The sequence below is a fragment of the Lynx canadensis genome, chromosome D4 (assembly GCF_007474595.2).
Source record: "Lynx canadensis isolate LIC74 chromosome D4, mLynCan4.pri.v2, whole genome shotgun sequence".
In the NCBI taxonomy this organism is placed as follows: domain Eukaryota; kingdom Metazoa; phylum Chordata; class Mammalia; order Carnivora; family Felidae; genus Lynx; species Lynx canadensis.
In genome coordinates, this window is record NC_044315.2 from 40,474,252 (window position 1) to 40,502,153 (window position 27,902).

Sequence of the window (27,902 nt, forward strand, 5' to 3'; positions counted from 1 at the left end):
TGTTTTTGTTTTTAACACGAGGAATAAAATTAGTCACCGCAGCCTGGCTTGGGAGCAGCAAAACTGTCCACTTTCCATAGAATGACCACCCATTTGCACGCTTTCTTTTGGGAAGATCTGTGATAAATACTTTACTGGTTATCGGAGGGTTGAAAATCTGTAAAGAAGTGTCTCCTTTGGAGGATTAGACAGGCAGTCTCCACCCACTTTGTACGTAGCCCCTTAGCTTATTGCCAGATTTGCAACTACGTCTAAGTTTCTTGTCTCTTTGCCAGAATTTTAAGATTTAAAAGCAACTGGGGGAAGGGAAGAGTAATTCTCATCTTTGACAAATGTGAAGTCTTAATGCTTTCATAAGTATAAAGGGGGAAGGACCAAAGTGGTTTAAAATCAGATTCCTTTTATTTTAAAATGAGCTAACTTTTGTGTAGCTGGCATCTCATGAATAAGGCCAGTCATCTCATTTCGGAATCTCAGTGTCTGAAGGATCAACATATAGGAATAAGCCCTGCTCTCTCCCTGCTTTGGTTCCGAGGGACTGTTTTTATGTTTTATGCGAAGCACTGATCTACCCGTGCTTTTTATTGTACCAGTGGTAGGAACCGATGCCCGGACAAATCCCTGTGTCCACTTCTCTTGGGTCTTAGGGACCGGTCTCTCCGAACATCTGACCTCCCATGCACTCATTCTCAGGAAGCTCCCAGAGGAAGTACTTGACACAAAGAGTAAACCTTGGAATAGGGGGAGACATGAGGAGGACTCTCGGAGCCGGGAAAGGGAAATCCCAGCACGATGGCCGCGTAGCCGAGCTCGCGAGCAGCTTAGTCCCAAGACTGGGGCGCGGCCGAGAGCTCGGGAAGCACGTCTAGAAGTGCCAGACCTCCCGCTGACACACAGCACACGTGGAGAGCACGTCTGTCCTTCTGTCAGGAAATACAGAACTGAATTAGCGACAGGTGCATCGAAACCTCATTAAGCAAATGCAAACACGAGGGAATTAGCAGCTAGAAAGCCACGTGTTACGCCATAAAAGGCGCCTACGGTCAGTTGTGTGGTTTAGGTGTAAGCATTAGTTTGGCAGCATGTGAACATGCAATATTTTACCAGAATTAGTCTGGTTCCTTAGAGGAATGTCGAGGACCTAAATTTAAAAGAAACCGTTAAGAATGCAAAAACAGTTGCCCTGAGGGAAAAAGAATTGCTCAAGCCAGAGCCAGGAGAGCTCATAACCCTCAGCTTTATAGGCCTTGAAATGATGTACGTTTCTTTGATAATGTGTTAAATTTTACAGAAGCTGTCACTCAAATGAAGGGGAATGTGCCTGAGAATTAGCATAAGATGGGAGACAATCCAGTTTTTTATGATTTTAGTTTTATGGGTGTTTTTATTTATTTTGAGAGAGAGCACAAGCAGGGAAGGGCAGAGAGGGAGAGAGAGAACTCCAAGCAGGCCCCACACTGTCAGTGCAGAGCCGATGCGGGGCTCGAACCCATTGACTGCAAGATCGCGACTTGAGCCAAAATCGGGAATCAGACGCTTAGCCGACTGAGCCGCCAGGCCCCCCCATTTTACATTTCTTACCGAACAGCGAGCGTTATCAGTCCTTACACTCGAGGCAACTTGGGGAAACCGTTGACACTTACTAAGCATTTACAGCATGGGACTTTTCTAAGGAGTTAAAAAAAATTTTTTTTAAGATTTAAAGTTTTTTAACTGTCTTTTAAAAGATTTTATTTTTTATTTTAGAGAGAACATGTGCACAAGTAGGTGAGAGGGGCAGAAGGAGAATCTTCTCTCTCTTTAAATTTATTTTGAGAGCGAGTGAGCACAAGCAGGGGAGAAGGATAGAAGCAGAGGGAGAGAGAATCCCAAGCAGGCTCCGTGCCCAACGTGGAGCCCAATGCGGGGCTCAATCTCAGTAACTGCGAGATCAGGAACTGAGCTGATCACCAAGTTTGGATGCGCGACAGACTAAGTCCCCCAGTTCCCCCAAGGTTGTATTTTTAAGTAATCCCTACACCCAACATGGGGCCTGAACCCACACACCCGAGGCCAAGAGTCATTTGCTCTGCTGACAGAGCAGCCAGGTGCCCCTTTTAAGGAACTTCTAAGTGTAGTTTTAGGCTACAAATCATTTTTACCTTCTAGGTGGATTAAAGTCTAAGACTTGGTAAACGGTTACAAGTGTATTAACCATTTGGTGATGGCAAAGTTGATATATTGCTACCCTTTCTTACTAAAAGAAAATCATTACATTTTAGAATTGTCAGGGACCTTCAGAATACTCTTGTGCAGTCCCTTCATTTTTGGGGTGGAGAATCTGAGGTCCAGCATGGTTCAGGGACTTATTCAAACCCAGTCATCCGATCAATGGCGTAGTTGAGAGTGCCTTCCGTTTTCAGTTTACTTAATTCTGACACCTAAAACTGAAGTCCTGTCAGCTCACATTATACCAGGAGTCAGATTTAGATTTTAATAAAGAGGACAGTAAACAGAGCCATGTACCACAGAACCAAGTGGGTAAAACAGTTGCCCAAACTATGTTTCATAAAAAGGTATTGAGTAAAGCAGGGGCTCTCTGATGGAATACCTTTAAGATATGCTTCCTCTTAGTTCAAGCATATCCCCATAAAGAGCTTTGGGAAGTTTCACAGGAAAGAAAACATTGTTTAATCCAAAATGATCTTTCGGAGAATGTTTTTGTGGAACGGTTTGGTCAGACCTAGTGAAACGAGTTTATACCTAAATCTTTTAGAAAAAAAAAATGAAAAATATACCTACTATGTTAATGTTGAGGTACAGATACATTTAATTCTTTACAGATCACACCAATTTGCATTTTAATATCTTCATTTACTTCTCATGTACACAAGGCTTGTGCATCGTGATGACTGCTTGGATAGGACCCTTTATCCCCTTCTTATCAAGAAGCATTGGTTATGGACCAGAAAATGTTTTGTTTGTAAAATGTACACAGCCAGGTAAGTTCATAATTATTTGAGAATTCCTGGTTTTCAGTAGTCAAGTACTTTCCGTTTCTAGTATTTCAATTTTTCCTATTTTGAATTTGAATCTAGGGACTTCTACTTTGGAGGTATAAATAGAAATGGTTTTATCTGGTAGGTTAAGTGCTGCAAAGTAGGTTACAACATTTTTAAACAGTAAGGAAACAAATTATCTGTAATGAAAGTCCAGGGGTGGGTCACTTTGGATGAATCAATTCTGTGTCATCAGGGAGCCACGCTGTGTCTTGTATCTGAAATTTACAAAAGAAGCTTCATCCACAGCTTCTCCTCCGTGAAAAAATAACACAGTGTCTCGTGTATATAATGAGGTTAAAATACAGTTTCGTAAAATTTTTACTCTGTGGTACTTCACATTTAGTTTGCTTTTTAACTGTGGATCATAGTTGGAAAGAAGCATTCAGAAGAAAAGAGAGTAACTGCATATCATAGATTTCTTTTGGGCTCCCTGCCCCCACTGAAATATGCTTTTCTAAATGATCAATAAGAAAACATGAGATAAATCAGTTACCAAACTGGCAATCAGGGAATGTAAAAACATACCAGGAGATGCAGAATTCAAATAGACTGAAAAAGTCTTTTCATCTCACTGTGACCAGTAACATTTCAGGCCAAAAAACAAAGTATCAGTTGAATATTACCCATATTCCCATTTGTATACACACTGTAACATTTTAACCTGAACTCTAGGTAAAACAGCTGGAGTTTGCAAATTAACCAGTACTAATTTACTGGTTTACACAAGTTTATCAGGTCTGTAGCATCTAATATATTGTGGGTTTTTCAAAATGGTGTAAATTTTAAGTTACTTGGAGGATAAGTGAGTCGTGGCTAAAGTGTATGACACATTCACATACGAATTTGTAGTTTTCTCTACTTACCTTTAAGAAGTCTTTCAGAGAAACAGCATTCTACAGGGTTTCTGTTAAGTTGCCCTTTTGCCTTGCAGAGTATTGGTAATAATATACATCTGTATTTATCTATCTATATACACACACATATACACATACGTACATACACAAAATAATATAAAGGATTATAAAGTATTGTTAAGATAGAACGATAAGGCAATAGTGGGAATGTTATATTTACACATTACCACGAGTTATAACTTACAGCATGTTAAAGAAAGTCCATTGTAATGATGCACATCTTTTTTTTTTTTTTTTTTTTTTTTTTTTTTTTTTAATTACAGATGGGTGACGAACAATGACAGTTTTGCACCAGAGGACCCATGTTTCTTTTGTGATGTTTGCTTTCGGATGCTCCACTATGATTCAGAAGGCAACAAACTGGGAGAATTCCTTGCTTATCCTTATGTTGATCCTGGAACCTTTAATTAATAACAAAAGTACACCCTTGTGAAGTAACTACCCTGTGGATGGTTACTTTATTTCCAAAACATGTCACTGAGGAACAGGATCCACCCGAAACAATCAGCCAGTTACCCACCCCCCTGCACAAGTTCAGATCACCGGTTTTCTTACAAAGTAACTTGTGTTTAGAAATACATTAGTTTAGTATTTATTCCAAAATATGGTTATTTAGTGCCTCTGCCCATTAAGTGTGTTTATCTAAGTTGTAGGAGTACTTTATATATTTTGAATACAAATCCTTTGTCAGATTCAAGTGTTCTGATTTTTGCCCAGTCTGTGGCTTGTCTATTCATTCTGTGTCCAGAGTGGTTTTTGCTAATCTGTAATTAGAAAAATTCAGTTAATGATACATCAAGTGGTGGGAGTATTTTGAAAATTCTTTGAAGAGTGCGAGAGCTACACCTTGTACCCTGAGGCTTCCAAGGTAAACATCATTCAATTATCTGTAATAAAAATGAGGAACAAGAATAAAAGTAGATTTAACAAATAACAGCATTAAGAATAGCTATTGTGTAATCTGTTCTCACAGCGGGTTCGTTTATATTGTTTTGTTAGAAACTAGTAGGCACACTAAACATTTTAATGAGACTCACTGCATGAATAATGAATGTAAAAGGATCCTGAGTATATACTCCTACCTTGACAAAAGTAACCTTTAAATTGAAGATTGATTTCTTGGGCAAGAATTTTTTCAGTTTAATGTTATTAAGAAAATAGCAGATTTTGAGGCACCTGGCTGGCTCAGCCGGTACAGCGTGCAACTCCTGATCTCAGGTTAGAAGTTCAAGCCCCACGTTGGGTATAGAGGTTACTTAAAAATAAAATCTTAAGAATAGCGGATTTTATGTACTATGACCACTGGGACATGGGTGGGACATGGGAAGTCAAGATCCTGTGGATTGCTAGGATCACTCATTCTTGGGCAAGAATACCCAATATTCTATCAGAATCAGTTGGACCAGAGGTTTTCTGGTCCAGCTCTTTCATTTTTCTGGCCCCCTCACTCGGATAATCCTACTTATTCTCTTTCATTCTGGTCCAGAGGACACCTTTGATGAATTCCAAGATCTAGGTCACTAGAGAAAATTGTAGTTATCTAGTTGTCTATATTGAAATGTTTTCTGGAAACTCTTGGTGGAAAGTTTAAGACTTCTAAGAATGCTGTACAATTGTTCCTTTTAAACGTGTCATAAATTCTCTCTCTCTTCTAGGTTATTCATTTAAAGTCAATTGAGTTCCACATTCCCTGGATGGTTGAGCAGCCATTTACCATACAAGTCAAAACTGATGAATCCTTTAAGCCTGTATGTTTAAAAGATTGGCAGTGAAATGTTTTGTGGACTTAAGTACCACATACCCAATTAAGTCCATTGCTGTACAGAGGACACGCACCTGTTTCTGGTATGTGTAGTGACCGTCTCTTTCACTCATTCAGTGAATACACCACCAGAGAGGATCAGTATAAAGAACTAAGAGATCCCTCCCTCCCTTGCCTGGCTTCAGTTGCTGCCTAAATGTTTACTTTCATGTTTCCAATGATGCTAATAAATTCAACAGATTGAAAATTCTGCTACAAACCTATTGATTTAACCAATTCCTAGAAGTTCCAGGGGTAAAAATGAATTTCTGCGTCCTTTATTTTTAAACTGCATTCCTTATAGTTCTTGCATTAGTATGCAAGGGTCTGTTTACTTCTATTCATTTTCCTTTCCTAGTCTCAAAACAGAAAATTCCAAAAAGTGCATTGTCCCAGTGGAAGCATTAATCCATATGTGGTGCCCATCAATTCATTTTAGTGGACGAAGAAGACTGTCAGTTAAAATATTACTGCTAGTAAAATTCTTACTTTATCATTAATATTGTCCTGCTGGCTCTTAAGGTTAAACTTTCCCATCAAAATTACAAAGGCTGTGATATCTTTTTATCATTTCCTTGTGAAATCTAGAGGAAGAAAGGCTAATTACTCCCAGAATTTGCCAGTGTATTGTTGGATACACAGGTGTCCCACCAAATTCAAGTCAAAAGAACTTCTAACTTTGAAATAGTCCTAAAAGAGGTCTTGAGTGAGGGATTTTATAGCTGTAAAATTCAGTGTTAAACATGACTTAAATTACGTATTTTACCTGATGCAAAGCGAGTATGAAAATACTGTAATGAACTTTAATCAGTATCCTCTGTAGTTAGAATAAGATTTTGATATAATAGTAGATGAGTGTGTGCAAAAATCAGTATTTAGAAAAGCAAAATTGGTTTATTTCTTTCAACCCCTGGTATCTTGTAAGGATAATTTTACCTTCTCCCAATCCAGTCACAATATCTTTATCATCTCTAAGGTTAGAGAACTAAAAGATAAAAACATTTCTACCTACGTAGCGGTTCATTTCTTAAGGTTTGTAATTATGGGTTTGCTATTTCCAATAGATCATCCTTTCTCTGACCAGTGGGACAAAATAAGGTGTTAGTGAAGCCCTCACAGCCTTGTAAAAGCCTTTGCTCTTATGTAGGATTAGCTGGCAGACCTCATCTTGACCCGACCTCTTCAACCAGGTAAGTGTATGTGGGTACACTATAATCAGTGTTGTCAGCCAAAAGCAGGTAAAATATCTTCCTACTGTTTGAAATTACAGGATAAAACAGCAGAAGGCTTAAGATAGTCAAGTTGTTTATACACTGTTTCTCCAATTCAGATGGTACCTGTGAAATTTCTCCAAAGCAGCTAAGAAAACTTTAGACAATTCGTTCTATAGGGCCACAACATACTCTCTTTTTCCAGAAAACATTGATTTTTGAGAGAGAGGGAGACATAATCCAAAGCAGGCTCCAAGCTATCAGCACAGAGCTCACATGGAGCTCAAACTCACAAACTGTGAGATGATGACCTGAGCTTAAGTCAGATGCCCAACCGACTGAGCCACCCAGATACCCACTCTTTTGCATGTTATCCAGTGGTTGAAAAAACATGAAGTAGGTGGTTTATACCTACCAAAAGAAAAATTTTTTCCCCACTTTTGTTACCTATCTCATTTAAATTATCTTGGTGACTTGACTTGTTCAGCACTGGAGTTTTGACCAAATACAAAATTTAAATTGAGAAAATGCTCCTGAAAGTTATTGGTATTTATGACTTTTTAGGAGTTCTCACAGTGGTAGTTACCTGTGAATCAGCCTATGACAAACCGAAAATAGAAGGCCAGTTACGTTTAACACTATGTAAGTCAATGGTTTAGAGCAAGGCCAGCCCAAACACGCAGACATAAGTTATCAGAAAGCTATTATATAGATCTCCTGAAGTTGAATATTCTGTGGTTTCTCAGTAAAACTGTTATCAATCTGCTGGGTCACAGAAGAAAAGGGGAGGGTGAGCAAAAAATAACATTTTTAGCTTCCTATAGATTTAGTTGTTACCCTGTCTCCCCAGGCAACACAACCTATATACCAAGTTAAGAAATTAACTCTGCTAGAAGCAAATCCAGAATTCCAAAAACATTTTGAAGTAGCAAAGAATTTACTAGTAGAGTTTGATAGAAAAATCCTTTAATCAAAACAAGTTTACAATGTTGACACTTATGGCTTAACTAGAATAAATCTGTTCAAATTTAAGTTGTATTAAGGACCAGATATAGTGTAATATCAATAGTTCCCTCAAAACAGTGGGTCCTGGTTCCATTGTAAGACCTCTCAAAAAGCAAAACTCCAATTGTTGAAATAATTCACACTTTTCATCTATAGATGAAAGCAATTACCTGAGAGGTCAAAAACATACAATGCATGTCACATGCAAACACTGGTATTAGTATTAAGCCTTTTCCCCATATTCATAGTTTTGAAACATGAGAAGTGTCTTAGCTACTGAAAACCACCAACTGACCTAATATTCAAAATATCTTAGAAATTCTATCTGCTAAATTACCCTTAAGTTTTGTTAACGTTGGCTTACCCTGACTTAAGTCCATATATATGAATATACAGACCATCGAAATACTCCTTTACTTTGTCTTACTGCCTCAGAGCAACATGTATTTCTAACTCCTTACAATTCTGTCACATGCAGGATCTCTAAATAATAATCCCCTTCTGATATAGCCTTGTTTTCAAATAGGTTAGTTTTCTTATATAGTATTTACTATTTACTGCATAAGAATCATGGATTTTTTTTCCAATTAAAAAAATACTTAGTGACTTCCTTAAATGAGTGTGACTTTTTAAAAATTCAGAAACTTGAGACAGTTCTCAAAAATAAACTTTTATCATTTACTTTTAGTTTCAGCTACTAGTGCCTGTAAAGGATCTTAGATGGTAGAACCCTAAAGCCAGATTCATTCCTATATATACCTATTCTGCTTGCTGCAGGGAAGTCACGTGACTTCACTGAATTCCCAGCCATAAAACCTAAATTACCTTCGAAAAGTTAACATGAGTTTTGTACCTCATAGAATTGTCAGTTCAACGTCAGTTGGGTATCTAGTTGTCATACAAAAAGGCATACAGACCACAAATTGTTACAAAGCAGCAGGATAATAATGTAGCACAATGTAGACTGTGAGATTAAAATTAACTTTTGATAAAAGAAGTGAGTACTTGTATAGAAGTAACATTTTATCTACCATAAAAATGCATAACTTCTACAAAACCCACAAACAGTGAAAAGACAACTCTGGTAAATCCAATATTTGTAAAAACTATGCACAAAACCCACAGTATTTGGGAAAGAGGAAAGGTTTATACAAGTAGCAGTTTTAAAAATGTAACTTTTTTCTACTATCAATTACACGTTAACATACACACACTAATTGAAATTATGCTACAACCAATGTCTGGAAAAGCAGTTTAACATTTCCTAAATGAGTTTTCCCTCACACTTAGTGAATAATGTAGCTGTTAATACTGCACAAGTACAATTAGCAATAATGTTTAATTACTTTTAAACAAATATAAAGGGATTTCTCTCCCTCCAAACAAGTTTTCAACATCAAAACCTATGCTTATAAAAATTTAAAATTTTCAGCATTCTAAATATTTCAAATGAAAACCATTACAAACTTCTCAAATGTTCTTTATATTCCAGGTATGTCAACCTAATTATCTAGTGTAGAATCCTTCAGAGATATTTCAGTCTCTCTCTCTTCATTGGATGGCCTAAAGAAAGGAAAGAAAGGTGTGTCAACTGGGATTAGGGGCTCTTTTCCTTCAGGGGGAGGGGGAAAAACACATTAAATCTATGCATTATGTTTTTAAGGCCACCAAAAGATTAAAGAAATAATAATCTTGACTTCCTTTTGTTCAAAATTTTATTTGACCATGTTGTGTCTTCTTCCTAAAGTAATACTGGGATCAAACACAAAATAACTCAGGGAAGCATCATGGCCCAGGCCCTTTCCATCATTTCCAGCTTTAAAATGAATTCTCTTTGAAAAACATGAAAAGGTTAGATCTGTGATACCAACACATTATAAACCTTAATAAAGAGAAGGGGTGACAGACACAGATGACAAGATTTCCCTGACTTTCAGAATTAGAAGGGATGCCTGATTCCAAGCCCTTCAAATGTGTAGCAGAACAAAGCCAAGACTTGGAGAACCCCAGTTCAGTTAACTAGTTATTTAGAGTGGGTGCAGCAGAGAACAGCCTGTGATTTTAGTCTAATTTTTGTATTATTCTGTCACAATTCAAGAAAGTATAAATGTAAGTCACTATTAGAGCTGCATCAGTGAAAGAAATCCAAAGAATACTTATTTAAACTGGAATCCTACCATCTAGCTCGAATCCTTTGAATATAGGCAAATTAACTGTAAATTTTATTTTTTTGTTTTTGCCTTTTTGATTTCTGTCTTGCTTCCTGAATTCAGGAACTGAGTGATCAAAATAGAATTCTTCTACAAATAACCTTGGAACAGCAATGTGACTTAAGAATTAAAAATCTACATGATGACCCATTAAAACCTGTCCTCACTTTTTCTTACTGCTGGCCTCATGCTTGTCTTTGCTTTCTTCACTGCTGTCTCCATTGTGCTGTGCTTGGTTACTGTCTGGAGCATCAGATCCTCCATTCAGAGTCTTTGAACCTTTAGAAGGGTTCCAAAGGAAAAACCGTTAGAGCTTCTAATGCTTTTAAGATATCCTCTAAAGAGTCAAAATAAAAAATAAAACCTGGCCCTGAGGTCTCTAGTACTTAATGTACCTCATCTGAAACTACACTGTAATCTTTTGGGTATAACTGAGGCACAGTAAGAAGCAGGGTTACTCTATATACCTATCCGTACAAGAACGGGGATTTTTTTTTCTTTTTTAAGTTCTTTATTTTGAGAGAGAGCCAGAGCAAAAGCACAAGCAGGAGAGGGGCAGAGAGAGAATCCCAAGCTGGCTCTGCACTGTCAGCACAGAGCCTGACACAAGGTTCAGTCTCAGGAATGGTGAGATCGTGACCTGAACTAAAATCAAGAGTCGGATGCTTAACTGACTGAGCCACCCAAGCACCCCAGAAAGAGCATTTTTCATCTGACTATTCTATTTCTTATAAAAATGTGAATCAGGTGGCTCAGTCGGTTGAGCGTCCGACTTCAGCTCAGGTCACGATCTCGCGGTACGCGAGTTCGAGCCCCGCGTCGGGCTCTGGGCTGATGGCTCAGAGCCTGGAGCCTGCTTCCGATTCTGTGTTTCCCTCTCTCTCTGCCCCTCCCCCGTTCATGCTGTGTCTCTCTCTGTCTCAAAAATAAACTTTAAAAAAAATTAAAAAAAAAATGTGAATCACAGTAAAAATTTTGTATTTCTCATTGGTATTTTATTTAAAAATTTTTTTTTAGTGTTTATTTTTGAAGGAGACAGACAGTACGTGGGCTGGGAGGGGCAGAGAGAGAGGGAGACACAGAATCCAAAACAGGCTCCAGGCTCTGAGCTGTCAGCACAGAGCCCGATGGGGGGCTCGAACCCACGAACTGTGAGATCCTGACTTGAGGGAAGTCCGTCGCCCAACCGACTGTGCCAACCAGGCGCCCCTCTCATTGGTATTTTAGAACAAAAAGTGTCAAATGTACTATTTACTAATTGACACGATTTTATGTCCTATTACTAATTAAATGATGAGGGCACTTTCTAACAAATCTCTAAGGAGACCTGAATCATCATTCCCTAATAAATGAGTAAAAACAATCCAACTCCTTTTGAATATTTTTTCTACATTAAGCAGCTCCTAAGACATTTAATAACATGGAATTGGGGGAAATGATAATAATACTGTGGTTCTAGGAGTCTGTCACAGAGGTACCCTAAAATATCTGTGGTGGAAATTGCGTATCTGGAATTGGCTCCCAAATTATCTTCAGGGAGGTCACAGAGAAGCCTGATGAGAGTAAAACAGAGCAATAATCGCAGAAGCTAGGTGATGGGGACCTGGAACTTCCTTTCTTGTCTACTGTGGGGTCAGAAATTTTTCCTAATTGAAGTGAAAAGAGAATAGTAACTGCTCATAGTATTATTACTAAACACTAGTATTTACTACTACATTAAGCTTGATGAAAATGATTTAAACTGAATGAAAAAGAAAAACCCAAGTGTTTAACCCTAGCTTCTCTTTTTCTAAGTGCTTTATGAGACCTCTTCATCATTTAATGCAGAGAAGATATTAATGAAATTACATATCAAAGCCATTTTTAAAAAGCAGTCCCAGCAGCAAACAACTTATTATCACATACCTGTTTGTTCCTTTTCTAGCTTTTTGTTTGGCCCTTTCTTCCCTTGATCTTTGGTTTTATTTGCTTCCTCATGCTGTCTTTGTTCGGCAAGAGATTTATTCAGCACTTGTGTGATCACAGAATCTCCTTCACCAACCAAAAACATATTCTTAAACTTGTTATACAACATTGTGGACTTTTCCATGATAATCTGACTAACTTTGAATCGCCGTATCTGAGAAAACAAAATGTACACTCACAATTGTTTTCTTCACTGATTTTTAAAACCGTATTTCTTAACCAAGTGGTAATGAGAAAATTTTTAAAATCTGCACGATTCACGATCACTCACTTTTTTCAGCGTGGTGATCATCTCTGTGTGTTTCTGAGCTTGTTGCATCGTGACCTGAAGTGACGCAAGTTCATCCAAGGCCTCAATACATCTGTTCACGTCCTTCATGACAAAACAGTAATGTCATAACTGTTAATTACCACAGCCTGGATAATCTATTCCTAAAGAATACTTTAAAACTCTCAAACAAGGCAATACAAAATAACCATAATAGTCCCACTTCTTAAATTATCCATACTTATAACATCATGAGAGAACATGAAGCTATAAAGGCAGTACTATATTTTTAAGTGAGGTATGAAACACTTACAAGGTTATCAATTTTGAGTGAATTTTTAATTTCAGCATGTATCCTCTGAAGTCGAGAATCCATTGATGTTTCTATAAATTGAAATGTGAAACACAGTGAATAGTTTTTCCAAAACCCGTATTTCTGTATAAATCTAAGCAAAGCACAGTGACAAGACCTGGTGAATTTTTAAAAACGTTCTTAGTAATCTGCCCAGATCACTAAGAAGTTATTTGGCACATTTTAGTGTTTAGGAAAGCAGCGTTCATCATTTAAAGAAAAAAAAAATCACCTTCTAGCTGCATAGGTGTCTAAAATAAGCTGTCTGCATCCAGTAATTAACCCCTTTATGCCAATCCTTAGACAGCTGTTTCACCTTACACATTTAACCAAATAGAGAAACTCTATCTGAAACAATGAGATCTGTCAAAAATGGGAAAACACCTAACTTTTGGCAATGTTACAAAAACATGATCATCAAATGAGCAATAAAACTGCAAGCATGACTCCTTATTAGCAAGTTCACCTGATTATACTTAAAATACAAGGACTATAGAATCCGTTAGGGATCTGAAAAAGCACAATTATAGGGGATTTGAGAACTCTTATGAAATGACTTAAAAACCTACACATGAAAAATTAAATATATAACTTCCTTTCTATGTATAATTTTTATACATCTTAGGAAGGGAAATAACTAACCTCGCTTCTTCTCCACTTTCTTAACTTCTGGCTTCTTTCCTTCATCTTTATTCTGCCTATCAAATGTTAACACAAATATTTCAAAACGTTGGAACTTTGTGACTGATTACCAAATGCCCACAATCCCTTATGTAAAAGCTAAAAAAATTTTTAAGGTAGAAAATAGCCTAGATCACAAGGAATTGACTTGTAATGCATACAACTTTAGAATGCCACAGCATTAACTATAAACAAAAAAACACATGTAAAAACGAACATGCTAAAATCTAGTGTTTCAGTGGCATCACAAATAATTTTGATGCTAGTCATGGTGAAACTTTTTTCCAATAGTAAATAGTGTGTTGCTTAAAGACCCAATTTCAGGGTCAGTGGACAAACATACCATAGTGGGAAAAGAATGCTTATAAACATTTCATGAATTCTACATAATTATTTTTAAAAGTAGTATGTCAAAACAGACTAACTTTTCCCACATCTCCAAGAGGGCAGACAGTTGAAGGAGTTGTTAAGTTTCAAGGTTAAACAGACTGTTCAAAGACAATAGTATTAAAACGGGGGTTTGGCCAATACATCAAACTTAAATGACATTCACTGACATTTACATACCATTATACAAAAGAAAAAGTACCATTTTACTGTAAATAACCCTTTAAAACAACTTCTAATTTCTAGTGTCTTGGCTTTGAGTTCGGGCCCTATTGTAAACCAATTGAAATAGACAAGAACAAAACAATATCTAAAAATCAGGTTTTTTTAAAAAAGACTTTATTTTAAAATTTTGGTTACAGTTTCATTTTTGTTTTCTTAACAAGTCTACTGTTTAATCTCTCAGGATTAAAAAAACAATTATTAAGATTCTAAAGAATTAAACAACAAAGGAATGTCAAGGGAAGGGCACAACTGCCCCCATTCTCTGGGGTATAAGAGCTATTCCAGTTTAACACCTAGCTTCAAAACAAAATGAATTTTTATATTTTCTAAATGAAATAATGTACAACCACCATCTTCTAACTTTCAAACACAAAGCTTCACCTTAAGCTTGGAAAAAAACAAAACAAAACAAAACAAAAAAAAACTTAACAGGAATGATGGCCGACCTTAGTATGTAGTGTGTACCTTACAGGTTTTTGTTTTTGTTTTTGTTTTTTTTTTAACAATCATAACACAGTAATGCCATTAATGAAGTCCTCAATTTAGAATCTGCAACATTCTTCCATCAAGGGGGGGGGAGGGGGGAATTCAGTCCAATGAGTCTGTCTCGAGATCTTCATCTCTTGTTTGCTCCACTTGTATTCTCTTTTCAGTAACTGGATTAATGCTTTGAGCCCAAAATGAGATATATTTTTTATTACTGTAGATTACATGTTGTTTGGCTGGGAATACAATACAATAAACTTTATTTTGCATAATGCATTTCACACAAGCTGCATCTGAAATGCTTTACAGAGCAAAACTGTCCAAGTACAAAGTTTTGTAATAACAGGAGAAGGAAAGAAAACACAAATATTAGAATTTGAGAAAGTTACATTCGGAGGACATTCAAAAAGAAACTGAAACACATAAAGATAACTTTGAGATACTGAAGAAGGGCCGGGCTAGATTTACTAAGCAACCACTAATTTTCTATCTTAGTTTGGGGAGCACAATAAAGTCAAAAGTAACAAACAGTCCAACAACTCTTCAGTGAAAGGATAGAAAAGGATAGGCAATAAAGAGTAACTTTAACATATTTACAGAAACGGTCAAGTCTAACAGACTAGAGGGAGTAACATTTCTGAGCTTTAGATCTTTGATGTCACTCCACTCAAGCAGCTGAAACTGCTTATGTATTATCCTCCAAACAACTAAGAAAGCAGATAGTCAAACGCTATACTTGTGAAGAGACTTTGGCTCACAACTCTATCTTATAAAGAGAAAGTACAAATTAATTAAAGAATTCATTACTTATCGTTAAATGTGTCTTAATGACCTACAGCATGTTTTTAAAATCACTTCCATTAACAAGAAACCAAGTTTAGTCAGAATAATGCAAGACGCTTCGCAACAAAATGCTTTTCAAAGAAAACTCAGAAGTGACAGTCTAAAGATAACTAGGAAAACAAATGTAATAAGCACATGGAGTGTAATCATCACCAGTGCTATTTTCCTCCTAATAAAATTATGTTATAGAATAAAATTAAAGGGGAAAGAAATTCCCCACGGTAAGTGCGTATTGTCTCCAAGTATCAAAACTTAAGTCAGCTTGGAGCTTTTGTATTGCACACATCCAACTCAAACCCTGTCAGCCTCTAGATTTACTTTTACTGGCTTCTCGGGTTTCCAACTGTGCTCCTCTTATTGTTGCTGTTCTTTTGGGAAGAGGTCTGCTGGTGGTATGACAAGGATGTTTCCTTCTTCCTCCACCAACATATTATCACCACTTTCTGTATTTAATACTAAACAAGTAAACAGTAGAGGATGAGGACATTTTCAGCAAAGCCACTAACAGTTAAATCCTATCTGCACTTTCAGTTTAAATTAAAAATATTCACAAGTGATTACCTCTGAATTTCCTCCTCTTACTCAGCAAAGAATGAAGCCTGAAACATGATTATCATCATATATTGAAGACTGTTTTCTAACACAGGGGAGAAGTCACTTCTCTTAAAGGCTTCATCAAGGTCTGAAAAATGAGATTCTATCGTTTAAAAATTTCATGCTAGCTTAAAAAATCAAAATTTAGAATAAAAAAATACTTACTGCTCCGTTTCCATCTGTTCCTCTTGCTTGCGTTTTCTATCTGCTGCTTCTTTCTCATGTTGGCCTTTCAACATATTCCTTCTATGAGCAGTCTGAAAGTTTCTTCCACCTTTTCTCTTCTGTTTTGAGGATTAGGATGAATTTAGTTAACTACCAAGTCAGTGACTATGATTACAATCTTGGGAGGAAAAAAAAAAGCAACTGGTTTTCTTAAGGGACAAATACTTAAATGACTGATTTTTAAAAATCTCAGAATTATACATGTTGCTGTCTAAACTGAACTTTCCCTTGCTGATTCGGGGAATTAAAATCTATTTCCTGCACTGCTGTAATATACTAAGCGATGGCCTTTTGGCTCAAAGTATGTCAGGCTGTTGGCCTCCACACTATGGTTCTGATTTCAGTACTGTTTACTGACAGGTACATTGCTTGGCTTCTAAAGTATTTGGAAATCAGGAAAAAAAAAAGAAAAAGAAAAAAAAGATTCACACAAACCAGGTCTGTAGATCTCCAAGGCTACATACAGTACTTATTCCTAAACAACTGTGGCATTCAAATACCACTGATAAAACGTACACTAAATAGGCCTGAAGAGTAGTTAAGAATTTCACTGTAGGAAATAATAAAAATCCCCGTATAAATGCATCGCTTTTAGGTCTTCTCTCGTCGCAGCTCATCTAGCTTAATTTCTACTTTTCTACCTTTTCTAGATAGGTGGGTTACTGGAGTAAACATTTGATTTCCGTATCATAATTGTGAAGGGTGAGATAAACTTAGAATTATAATAAAGTTTCAAGTATGGTTTTTAACACAGCTAATTCAAGTTTACTCAGAAAGGCAGGGAAATTCAGCTTTACTTTTAATCACATTCATACTTTCACAGATACTGAAAGCTTACGAGAGAAAAAGAACTACACAGGAAACCAAAAATAGAATAAGTATTTTACTTGATAGTACCTTTTCACTTTCTTGATCATCCCCTTCCTCTTCAGAATCAGAGGTTGATGTAACCCCTGTTTTAGCTGAATTTTTTCTTTTGGATTCAACTTCTTTCTTCCCCTCTTTTTTGTCTGGCTCTTTTCTTGGCTTATCTTCTTCTTTCTGGCCCTCTTCATCCTTTTTAAGCTGCTTTTTAGGTTGTTTTTCTTCTTGCCCCTTTTTCTTACTTTTGTCTTCTTCAGTTACCCTATTTTTGAAAATACAGCAATGGAAAATGAATTTTTAGGTATCATTATTCATTGTCTTTTAGCCATACTCTCCCAATCAAAGAAGTATTTTGGCTAAAAATGAGCAATAATTTACTTAGACAAATTTAACATATCTTCCAGTAAAATATGAGTATCTTTACCATCCAGTAATAGAAAGAAAAGAACATCCTTTTCATATAAATTAGAAGACACAAAAATCATAGTGGCATTAAGGTAATAAAGTGATTTTCCCTTTGTTTTCCCTGTTTTTTGTCATGTTACTCATTCACTGAAAAAAAGAATACGGAGTAGGACCTTCTGTGCCAAGATACTACTCTTCACTGTGGGGCCACAGCAGTATATTAGATGGGTGAAAGAGCCAGACCTTCTATTCTACATCATTATAAGAATAACAGGTTTTAAAAAGAGTAGACTGGGAAAAGTACAATTGTAGAAGTGAACTGGTTATTATCAAATATGGCCATTTTAGAATTCAAAGAAATACTCCGCAAGGTAAAAGGCTCCCAAATTACGCACATAATGGTAAAATATATGGCCACTAAGCATAATGTCTAACGGTGCTAAATTCACTAGCAATAAGCATTCCCATCACCAGTGGATTTACAGACCTCATTAAAACTAAGTCACAACTACCAAAACTGTCCAGTAAGCGTAACATTATCATTGGATGACATCTATGCTAATGAATACAGCAGAAATAAATACGAGTATTTAGTATTTATGATACGATGTTAGGCTCTAGCAGAATCAAAGGATGCCAGTGCAGGGGCCCTTGGGTGGCTCAGTTGGTTGAGCATCTGACTTCAGCTCAGGTCATGATTTCCCGGTTTGAGTTTGAGCCCCGTGTTGGGCTCTGCACTGACAGCACGGAGCCTGGAGCCCACTTCGAGTTCTGTGTCTCCCTCTCTCTCTCTCTGCCCCTCCCCTGTTCATGGTCTCTCTCTTTTTCTCAAAAATAGATAACATTAAAAAAAAAATGATGCCAGTGCTAACCACATAATTACTTCTATGGTATATACGTTCAATGAAAGCAACCCCATAAAAAACCACAAGTTTTAACAGCTGTTTAAAAAATCTTTTTGGGGGGGCACCTGGGTGGCTCAATTGATTAAGTGTCCGACTCTTGATTTGGGCTCAGGTCATGATCTCTCAGTTTGTGAGATCAAGCCCCACGTCGGACTCTGTGCTGTCAGCACAGAGCCTGCTAGAGATTCTCTCCCTCCCCTTCTCTCTGCCCTTTCCCTGCCCATGCTCACTTGCTCTCAAAATAAACTTTTAAAAATAAAAAAATAAAGTTAAGATTGATCTTTTTTACTGTTCTAGGAATTTCAGTGAGATTTTCAAAAATTACACAATTATATCAATGGGTCTGAGAGGTGGAAGAGACTTCAGATCATGTAATTGGTCCAATATCTCAGTTCCAAATCCACTGACCATCTATCAGACACTGCTTCCTTGAACTCTTAGGAGATTATTAAACTGGAAGAGAAAAAATTCACTTTTTAACCTCTTTAGAAATTTGTCTTATTAACAACCATTATTGGCTATGCTTATTTTCAAATGTCATGTGGGTTTCCTCATCGATTTCTAACCGATGGAAGAAAAGGCATGCGAGTAAAATCATTTAAAATTTTAAGTTTATATAAACTTTATATCTTAAGAGTGATACATGCAGTGGAATACCATTCAGCTTTTTTTTTTTAAACAGATTAAGAAGTGTACAATAAGGTCATAAGAGATGGGATTATTATTTCAAGGGTTTTTGAACAGTATCAAAGCAGATTGCCACAAAATTAACCATCAGAGCTTGCTATAAACAAGTATTTTCCAAATGGTCCTCCATACCGCCTTTCATGAAAAACACTTCTCCATAGCAACAATTTCCCTTTTTACTAGGTCAAGGCACAGTAGGAAACTATTTGTAAATAGTTAAAAAAACATGTTAACGTAAGCAAAAACTACTGCAAATACAACCCCAATTATCTCAGTCGCTTATAACAAATATTTCTTACTTTACGTGAGAATTCTAAGATGGTTTCAGCTCTTCTGGGTTCTATACCACTGTCATTTCAGGACACACGGCAAAAAAGCTACCACTAACACATACATTCTGTTCTCATGATGGGAGAGCAAAAGTATAAGAAAAGCTTACATAGTTTAACTGCACTCCACACTGAGTTTGTGCTCAGATACACAGTTGAGAATAGCTATAACCGATACCCAGCCTACACATAATGTGAAGTGTCATTAAGTTACCACTATGTGAGGCTGTCCATAAATTGCCTTTGCAAAAAGCTCATGGATACAGAAATTTATGTAACACAATGTGACACTGACTCTGGGGCTTAGAAATTGAAAATCCTAATATATTATTATACAATAGGTAAAACTGTCATTTGTGATAACGTGAAAGAAAATTCAGTGAATGTGTGGCTTTGAGTGACAAGTTTTCAAGACCGAATGCTAGCATCTTAAGTTGGTTGTTACCAGGATAGATTTGATAGGGTACTTCAAGAAAGGAGTTTAAAAAAATAACAAAATGACAAAAGGAAAACCTAAAAATTCCACGCATTTCTGTGTTTAAAGTCACCTCCATCTTGTAAAAATTTCAAATTCAGAAAAAGACTAGGGTCAAAGATCCAATCAAGGGTATGAGCTGCCAGCCTCTCCTTAAGTATTCAAATTGGGCTACCGTGGTCCTTCAGATGAACAAATAGTTTCTAGGAAAGAGACCAAGGGGTTCTCAGAAAAATCTGTAAACTCAAAGTGAGTGCAAATTAAGTATAATAAGATAAGCATGTGGGGGCAGGGGGGCAGTGTGAATACAATTTTTTAAGCAAAAAAAATTGAGAAAATCCTATAAAAAGACCACCTGCATGGCTCAGTTGATTAAGTGGCCAACTTTGGCTCAGGTCATGATCTCACAGTTCGTGAGGTCAAGCCCTGCATTGGGCTCTCTGGTATCAGAGAGGAACCCACTTCAGATCCTCTGTCCCCTTCGCTCTCCCTAAAATAAATAAATAAACTTACATAAAAAGACCACTAGGCATGAAGCTGGCTCAAATAAAACACACACACTCACAATAAAGTATTATTAGCAAATGTAATACAGCCTGCATCAAGAGAAATTAATGGAGATCTAAAAAGGAACCTTGGGTCCCTCCAACTCCCTACAGCCTGAAAGCAGACGGAATCCTACCCAGCTGATGAAGGTAATATTTTCCAATGACCTTTTCAGACACATCTAAGGACGATACTGAAAAAGTAAACTGTCACAGGATTAGCTAAAAGCCACGGAGAGATATGGTCTGGCAAGAGACTCTCAGGGAAAAACTGGGGCCTAATCAAGGGAACCTTCCTTATACCTAAAATCAGCAGATCTCACACTATTTTCCCAGAATTCTAGATTTCCCAGGGAACAATGACTACTCTATGCCTCTTAATCTTCTCCTTTCCAAACAGGCATATTTATTTATTATGGTTCCCTATCCCAGATCTAGGTGTGTGATAAAAGGGAGAGGGGAGCAGATACCTTGTGTTTTCAGTTCCTAAGTCTCCAGATCAAGACCTTGTATCAATTATGAAATCCTAGACTTTATACCCAATGCCACGATTAGATTAGGAAGGGAATGAATAAGATTTGGCATGTTTAAAAAGAAAAACTCATCTGCATGTACCTAATTTCTTCACTACAGCAGTTAAAACCACGTTGTAATATTGTGCCAGTATTTTTGAGGATAGTTTAATAGCTAGCTTGGCAGTAAAACTCTTTAAACACATTTTAATCAAAAAGTACAAACTTCCATGTTCTGTAACTAAAATGTCCTATAAAAATGTTTCATATAAAACACTGTAAAAGCCCCTCTTAAATGACCAACACGCTTGAGGCTTCTCTATAAAATCTTTAAACATAAGAGCTAAAAAAGACTTTTGCCCTTTGTCTAAATATATACTCTCTCTCGTGAAGTTTCCACCCAGAAAAGTCATATAACAATACCCATATGCAGAAAAGAAAGGTGGCAAGAAAAAAATTTTTTTGTTGATAACTAAGTAGTTAGCATATCAAAATACTTTAAATTCACATTGCAAAAGTAATTTTAGTAGGGGTTTTTTTTTTTGTTTTTTTTTTTAAGTAATCTCTATACCCAACGTGGAACCTGAACTCATGACCTGGAGATCAAGGGTCACATGCTCTACTGACTGAGCCAGCCATTACTAAGGAGCCCCTTAGTAATATTTTTAAAAGTTATTCTAAAGGAACTAGAAAAGATTTGTGGAAATTGCTCCAAAAATACTTTGTCTAAAAATTCCTTGGGGCACCTGGGTGGCTCAGTTGGTTAAGCATCCAGCTCTTGGTCTCAGCCCAGGTCGTGATCTCACGGTTCATGAGTTCAAGCCCTACATTCGGCTCTATGCTGACAATGCACAGTCTGCTTGAAATTCTTTCTGTGCCCCCCCCCACCCCGTCTCTCTTTCAAAATAAACTTTAAAAAATAGTTTGCTTAAAAAACTATATTGCCTAACTTCTCTTTTATAGATTTACCCTGTATTATCTAAGTAGTTTTATAACCTTGATATACCAAGAAAATGTCTTTAATGAAAGGATAATCACATCAGATTTTTCTGGATTCCCCATCAATTTTTACTTTTTACACAATGAAAAACTTTTCAATAGTTTTTTCCCATAATTTTTAGAATTACTAAAAAGTAACAGCAAATATCCTACATTAAAAATAAACTCACATGTCACTCTCTGAAGGGCAGGGCTGTTTTACCATTTTGGGTCTGCCTCTTGGTTTCGGAATCTTGACTTCTGTAGCTAACATTCACAAGGAAAAACAAAGTCAGTAACTACCCACTCTTCCTTTTAAGATGCAATTCTCACTCACATATAAAGATTACAAATGGTATGTACTATAAGAATATTGGTTAGTGGTTTATTACAGATACTATCTTATTTATTAAGTTTTAAAGATAATATCCCCCAATGATTCAAATGAGCAACAACAGAATATTTAAAAGGGGTCAATCAACAGAGTAATTTTCAATCTGTCCTTAGTATGTCTGAGAGGACTTCAAAGAACATCCCTCATTGTTTTAACAGGAATATAAAAAAATTCAACTTCATAACAATACCACTTATAGTCAATCTCCATATACATATTACAATACTGTATATATATGGTACATTTACATCTCTGAAAATCTGTATAATTCACTGAATTTTCTAACACCACTAATTTGATCCATTAAAATATTAAATTCCAAAATAAAAATTATGGAAACAAATCTCAGGATTTTTCTGGGTATTATGGATTTTCCCTTTTCAAAGAATCCTATTATGCAGTAGAAAAAAATGGGCTCTATTCTGTTAATTTTCTTTGTTTTACTTTGCCTTACTATTAGAGACATATCCTTCCAAACTACAGTGAAGCTTATGCTTTCTACAGTGAGAGGTAAAATAGATCTATCATTCATGGAATTTCATCTCACCACAGCCTCATTTGCAGCTATTAGGAGACATTTAGGTAAAACAGAAAATGAAAACAGTCCCAACAATTATTTTAAATCTAAATACTTTATCATAAAGCAGAAACCATGTTTATCTCCTTTGAAATGTATATATTATCCATAACCAATTACCTATCCACCTATTCGAAGGTATCTGAGGTACAACGCTGTAATGGTTTGAAATATTAATCACAAGCCAGAGATTTAAACATTAATAATCCTACCTGCAGGTCGCCCTCTTTTAGGACTCACTTTCAGATTAACAGATGCTGCTGCTGTTGTCACTACTCCTGCCTCCTCAGTTTCTACTTGTTTTTCTGCCTGAATCACAAAGATTTAATTAACTTACTTAGCAAACAGTAGGCATTTCAAATTTAATTCAACAGCAAAGATATCCCACTTTACGATACAAAGTTTACATATAACTGTAACTTGTACATGATTGTTATTTTTCAGTAGTGAACTCATCAGAGCGACATCCCCAAACACCACAACTAGCAGACTCTAGTGAACAATTCTAAGAAACAAAAAACATCAGGGGCACCTGGGTGGCTCAGTCAGTTAAGCATCTGACTTCAGCTCAGGTCATGATCTCACGGTTCATGAGTTCAAGCCCTGCACTGGGCTCTGTGCTGACAGCTCAGAGCCTGGAGCCTGCTTCAGATTCTGTGTCTCCCTCTCTCTGCCCCTCCCCCGCTCACGCTGTCTCTCTCTCAAAAATAAATCTTAACAAAACAAAAACAAAAAACATCACTTTTTAGATGTTCTCAGGCTAAAAAACACCAATTTGTAAAAATGCAGCTAACACTCGATGCAAAATGATGACCTAAGTATAATATGCTTAACCCACACATGCTTATAAATGTACTTTCATCGAGTATCTTAAAATCCTAACACTTTACATTGTGTACTTATGAGGGAACTTAAGTTAATATTCTAATATTAGTAAAGGGAAGAAATTAAAGTTGCTGATATTTCTTATTCTTTAACTTTGTTAATATATACATGTTTTACTTTTGAATTAAGACTGAGATCTGCTGTGTTTCTCTAGGAGTTACTATTTTCTGTAAAGAGTGATTTACTGCAGTAATCAATTGCAGTGCCCCTTTGCAAACTATGATGCCTGAAGAGACAAGAGCCCAAAATGAGTCAGTTTAATGGAGTCAAGCAGTAGAGTAGAACAAAGGTTAAAACCACCAATTAGAAAGGAAATGCAAACAACTTGATCATGATGGAAATGGGAGGAAAGAGACAGTGAAGAAAACAAAGACAAGGATGGGAGGGGCCCTAGGAGCTGCTTCCCCATGACCCATTATTTAAAATTCAGCATTAACTAAATTAACAAAAAAAGGCAATAAAGCATGAAAAGACATGCACAATCCAATCTTATTGACAAAACAACTTAAAAATCTTTTAATCAACAATCTGATTCACAAACATTTAAGAGATAAAGCCCAGTACTGGTAAGGAAATGAAGAATCATATACTGATTACTAATGATCAATAAACAGGCAACAGCTTTCTGAAACAATATCTTTATATCAGCAATAAACAGACAAATTTCTGATTTATCAATCCTACTTTTTAAGTTTTAGTTATCTATGTAATCTCTATACCCCAGGTGGTGCTTAAATTTACAACCCCTAGATATGAAAAGTCAGGCTCTTCTGACTGAGCCAGCCAGGCACCCCAGTAATCCCACTTCTAAGAATCTTTTTTATTTTAAACATTATTTTTGTTTTTATACTTTGAAAACAACAATGCACATTCAGAGCATTATCAGAAGTCAATTAACTCAGCTACGTTCACCCCTGAACTGTTCTCAAGGAACATTACAAAAATTGCTCCCTTAAACATTAGCTAAGGTTGTATTTCTAGAATTTTAATAATTTACATACCCCCCCCATCTTGATTCAATAGCTCCCCTGGTGGGGAAACAGGCACCTGTTTTTTTCTTTGTTTACCATTACCAAGCTCCCTACGTACCTAAGGTTGAGAACCCAAGACTGTATGACAACTCTTCCTAGTGAGGTGTTAAGAGGGCAAAATCTTCTAAAATTCAGTTCAAACTGACGAGCTTTTCAGTGCAAAGAACAAAAACAAAAAACACACACCTCTCTTTATTTACACTTTCTATTTTTGAAAATAAATCAAGACATCATACAAGAATTAAAGGTAGAATGGATCTTTTGGAGGAGATACCAATAAGAGGTAACAAATTCATAAATAATTAGTATCATAAATAAAAAGATATTAACACTAATACTGAATAAAAAAACCAGCCCTATCATGAAGATGTATTCTTCACTGTTAGAAAAATTAGGCAACTCAAAAGCTTTCCTTATGAAAATAAAATCAACTGTTTAGCTCAAAAAAAAAAAAAAAAAGACTAAGTTATTTCAAATATACAAATATCCAAATCTTAAATGTAAATACACTGCAAATTAATTTCTTCTATATTTTACTTGATTCACAGAGACCTGTAACCCTTTGACACCTGCACTCATTTATCACCCCACTCTGTAGCTACTCCCTTCATCATCTTACCTAAAGCACCCCCTCCCACAAAACACCCCATGAGATTATACTATTCATATGCATCCTCAAGTCCTCTGCATTCTTGTTTTACTGCACCTGTCCCACAAATCTCCAGCAGAGAATTACTGTAAAACTCTACCTTTTCTGCTCTATTATTCCCTGATGCTGAGATCTGCGGGGGGGGGGGGGGGGGGAGAAAAAAAAACAAACCCTATACAAACATGCATTCATTTAATGCCTCTCGGTTGGAAATCTCCAAGCCATCCACTAATACCTTTACCCCGTTGTGTATGCCGTCTTCTCCCCTCACCAGCATGAACTTTCTATCCTTCCTTCCTGCCTTATACATGTAGTCCTCCCTTGAACTGGGCAGTGTAGAAGAGATTGAGGCCAGCAGGAAGGAATTCCCTTAATTCCCTAGTCTCCCTAGAATTTTTTTTTTTTTAATTTATTTTTGAGAGCGAGTAGGGGAAGCACAGAGAGAGGTTGAGAGTGTGAGTGAGTGAGTGAGTGAGTGAGAGAGAGAGAGAGAGAGAGAGAGAGAGAGAGAGAGAGGGGCCAAGCAGGCCTCACGCTGTCACAGCACACAGCACAACTTGGGGCTCAAATTCATAAACCAGGAGATCATGAACTGAGCTGGAATCAACAGTGAGATGCTTAACCGCCTAGGCCACCCAGGCACCCCTGCCTAGAATTTTTAAATAACCTTTTCCATATTTCCCTTTAATGTTAAAAAGGATGAGATGTCCATCTCCTTCTCCCTGTTTTGTTTCTTCCTTCAAATGTACCTCTCCCTTCTCTCATCCAACATCTCTTTACTACAACAATTCATACTTGTTCCATACCTTTAATCTTTCCTAGCTTTGCAAACAACTTGTTAAATCTTTCACCATATCTTTTCACTTTAACCATGCAAATCCCTGATGCTGCATTCTCTCTACTTCCCTTCAAAAATTTCAAAAACAGCGTAACTCTACCATTAAATATTTTATTCTCCAACCTCCTTCATCTGCCCTTACCATCTGACTTTAAGTATCCTGGGGCAGGGGTTCCTGGCTGACTCAGCGGGTTAAGCCTATGACTTTGGCTCATGTCCTGACCTCACCATTAGTGAGTTCGAACCCCACATCAGGCTGTGTGCTGACAGCTCAAAGCCTGGAGCCTTTGGTTTCTGTGTCTCCCCCCATCCCCCTCCTCTCTGCCCCTCCCCACTTGTGCTCTCTCAAAAATAAGCAAACTTAAAAAAAAAAAAAAAAGTATCCTGGGGAAGCCCAACTTTCAAACATCTTCCAGTAGCCTCTCCATTACCAAGACATAACTGACCACTCCCCTTTTAAAAAAATTCTCTCCTCCCAGGGCACCGGGGTGGCTCAGTCGGTTAAGCCTCTGACTTCGGCTCAGGTCATGATTTCGAGGCTCAGCATGTGAGTTCAAGCCCCACATCGGGCTTTGTGCTGAAAGCTCAGAGCTTCAGATTCTGTCTCTTTCTGCCCTTCCCCCGCCCCCCTGCCTCTCACACCCATGCCCACCCCCCACACCCTCTCTCTCTCACAAATATAAACATTAAAAAAATTTTTAAAAATTCCTCCCTTGTTTAGCTTGACATCCTCCTTTTTTTGATAGTTCATTCTCAGCCTTTTTTTAAATTTTTTTAAATGTTTGTTTTTTGAGAGACAGTGCAAGCAGGGAAGTGCACAGATAAAGAGGGAGACACCGAATCCAAAGCAGGCTCCAGGCTCTGAGCTGTCAGCACAGAGCCTGATGCAGGGCTCGAACCCATGAACCTTGAGATCATAGTTGAGTTGAGGTCAGACGCTTAACCAACTGAGCCACCCAGGCACCCCTCTCAGCCTTAACTTTACAAAGCAACTTCTCATCTCCATTATGTTCCCTCAGGGTTCTGGTTTCTGCATTCTTCCTAGTAAACTTTCTCCCTTGACTACCTCATCTATTTCCTGTCTTTCTATCAGTGACTACATCTTTAACTTTTACCTTTTCCCCTTTTGATATCAAAACAATGTATCTTCAGTCCAATTCCCCTAGATGTTTCATTTCCTCCTCCCCACGCCTCTGCTCCCAAAACCAAGCCAACCTTGGAGTCATCCTAGATTCCTCCTTCCCACTCACTCCCAATCAACCATCAACTTTACCTCCTGAAGTGCTCTTAAATCCCGTTTCTCATTCTACACTACCAAACAACCTGCTAGAAGGTCCCTCTTCCTTCCAATCTCATGCTAACTCCTTAGAAAAGCCTTTCATGACTTAGTTATTACCAAGTCACTATCGTAACACCCCATTTTAACTCTTACTTTATGTATTTATTGTGTCTCAACAAAAATGTAAGTTCAATGAAAACAAAGACCTTATCTCCTTTATTCAATACTACTACATTCTCTGCCTACACCTGTGAGGTCAGTACTAAAATTCTGAATGAATTAATCCGTGAATTTGTCTCACCATCCCAATCCAGTCTCCATCATTCACACTGCTTTAAAAG

At 37.0% G+C, this 27,902-nt stretch overlaps 2 protein-coding genes across 8 annotated transcripts in view; one reads left to right on the forward strand and one right to left on the reverse strand.

Moving 5' to 3' along the window:
- SNAPC3 (small nuclear RNA activating complex polypeptide 3) overlaps positions 1-5,004 on the forward strand; it is a 45,289-nt gene extending 40,285 nt beyond the window's left edge. The window contains exons 8-9 of one of the 3 annotated variants that reach the window (XM_030294134.1): positions 2,874-2,981; positions 4,219-5,004. In XM_030294134.1, the coding sequence (XP_030149994.1) occupies positions 2,874-2,981; positions 4,219-4,366 (256 nt within the window). In that variant the 3' untranslated portion in view covers positions 4,367-5,004. Of the gene's footprint in view, positions 1-2,873; positions 2,982-4,218 lie in introns of those variants that run through there. The other 2 variants (XM_030294136.1, XM_030294135.1) reach the window with 2 other exon arrangements.
- A 2,912-nt stretch (positions 5,005-7,916) lies between these two features.
- The window catches only part of PSIP1 (PC4 and SFRS1 interacting protein 1), a 39,853-nt gene continuing 19,867 nt past the window's right edge, over positions 7,917-27,902 (reverse strand). The window contains exons 7-16 of one of the 5 annotated variants that reach the window (XM_030294129.1): positions 23,092-23,188; positions 22,100-22,175; positions 17,106-17,334; positions 16,149-16,267; positions 13,410-13,465; positions 12,729-12,799; positions 12,419-12,520; positions 12,088-12,301; positions 10,350-10,461; positions 7,917-9,535 (exon numbers count right to left, since the gene is read on the reverse strand). In XM_030294129.1, the coding sequence (XP_030149989.1) occupies positions 9,475-9,535; positions 10,350-10,461; positions 12,088-12,301; positions 12,419-12,520; positions 12,729-12,799; positions 13,410-13,465; positions 16,149-16,267; positions 17,106-17,334; positions 22,100-22,175; positions 23,092-23,188 (1,137 nt within the window). In that variant the 3' untranslated portion in view covers positions 7,917-9,474. The other 4 variants (XR_003964315.1, XM_030294131.1, XM_030294132.1 and 1 more) reach the window with 4 other exon arrangements.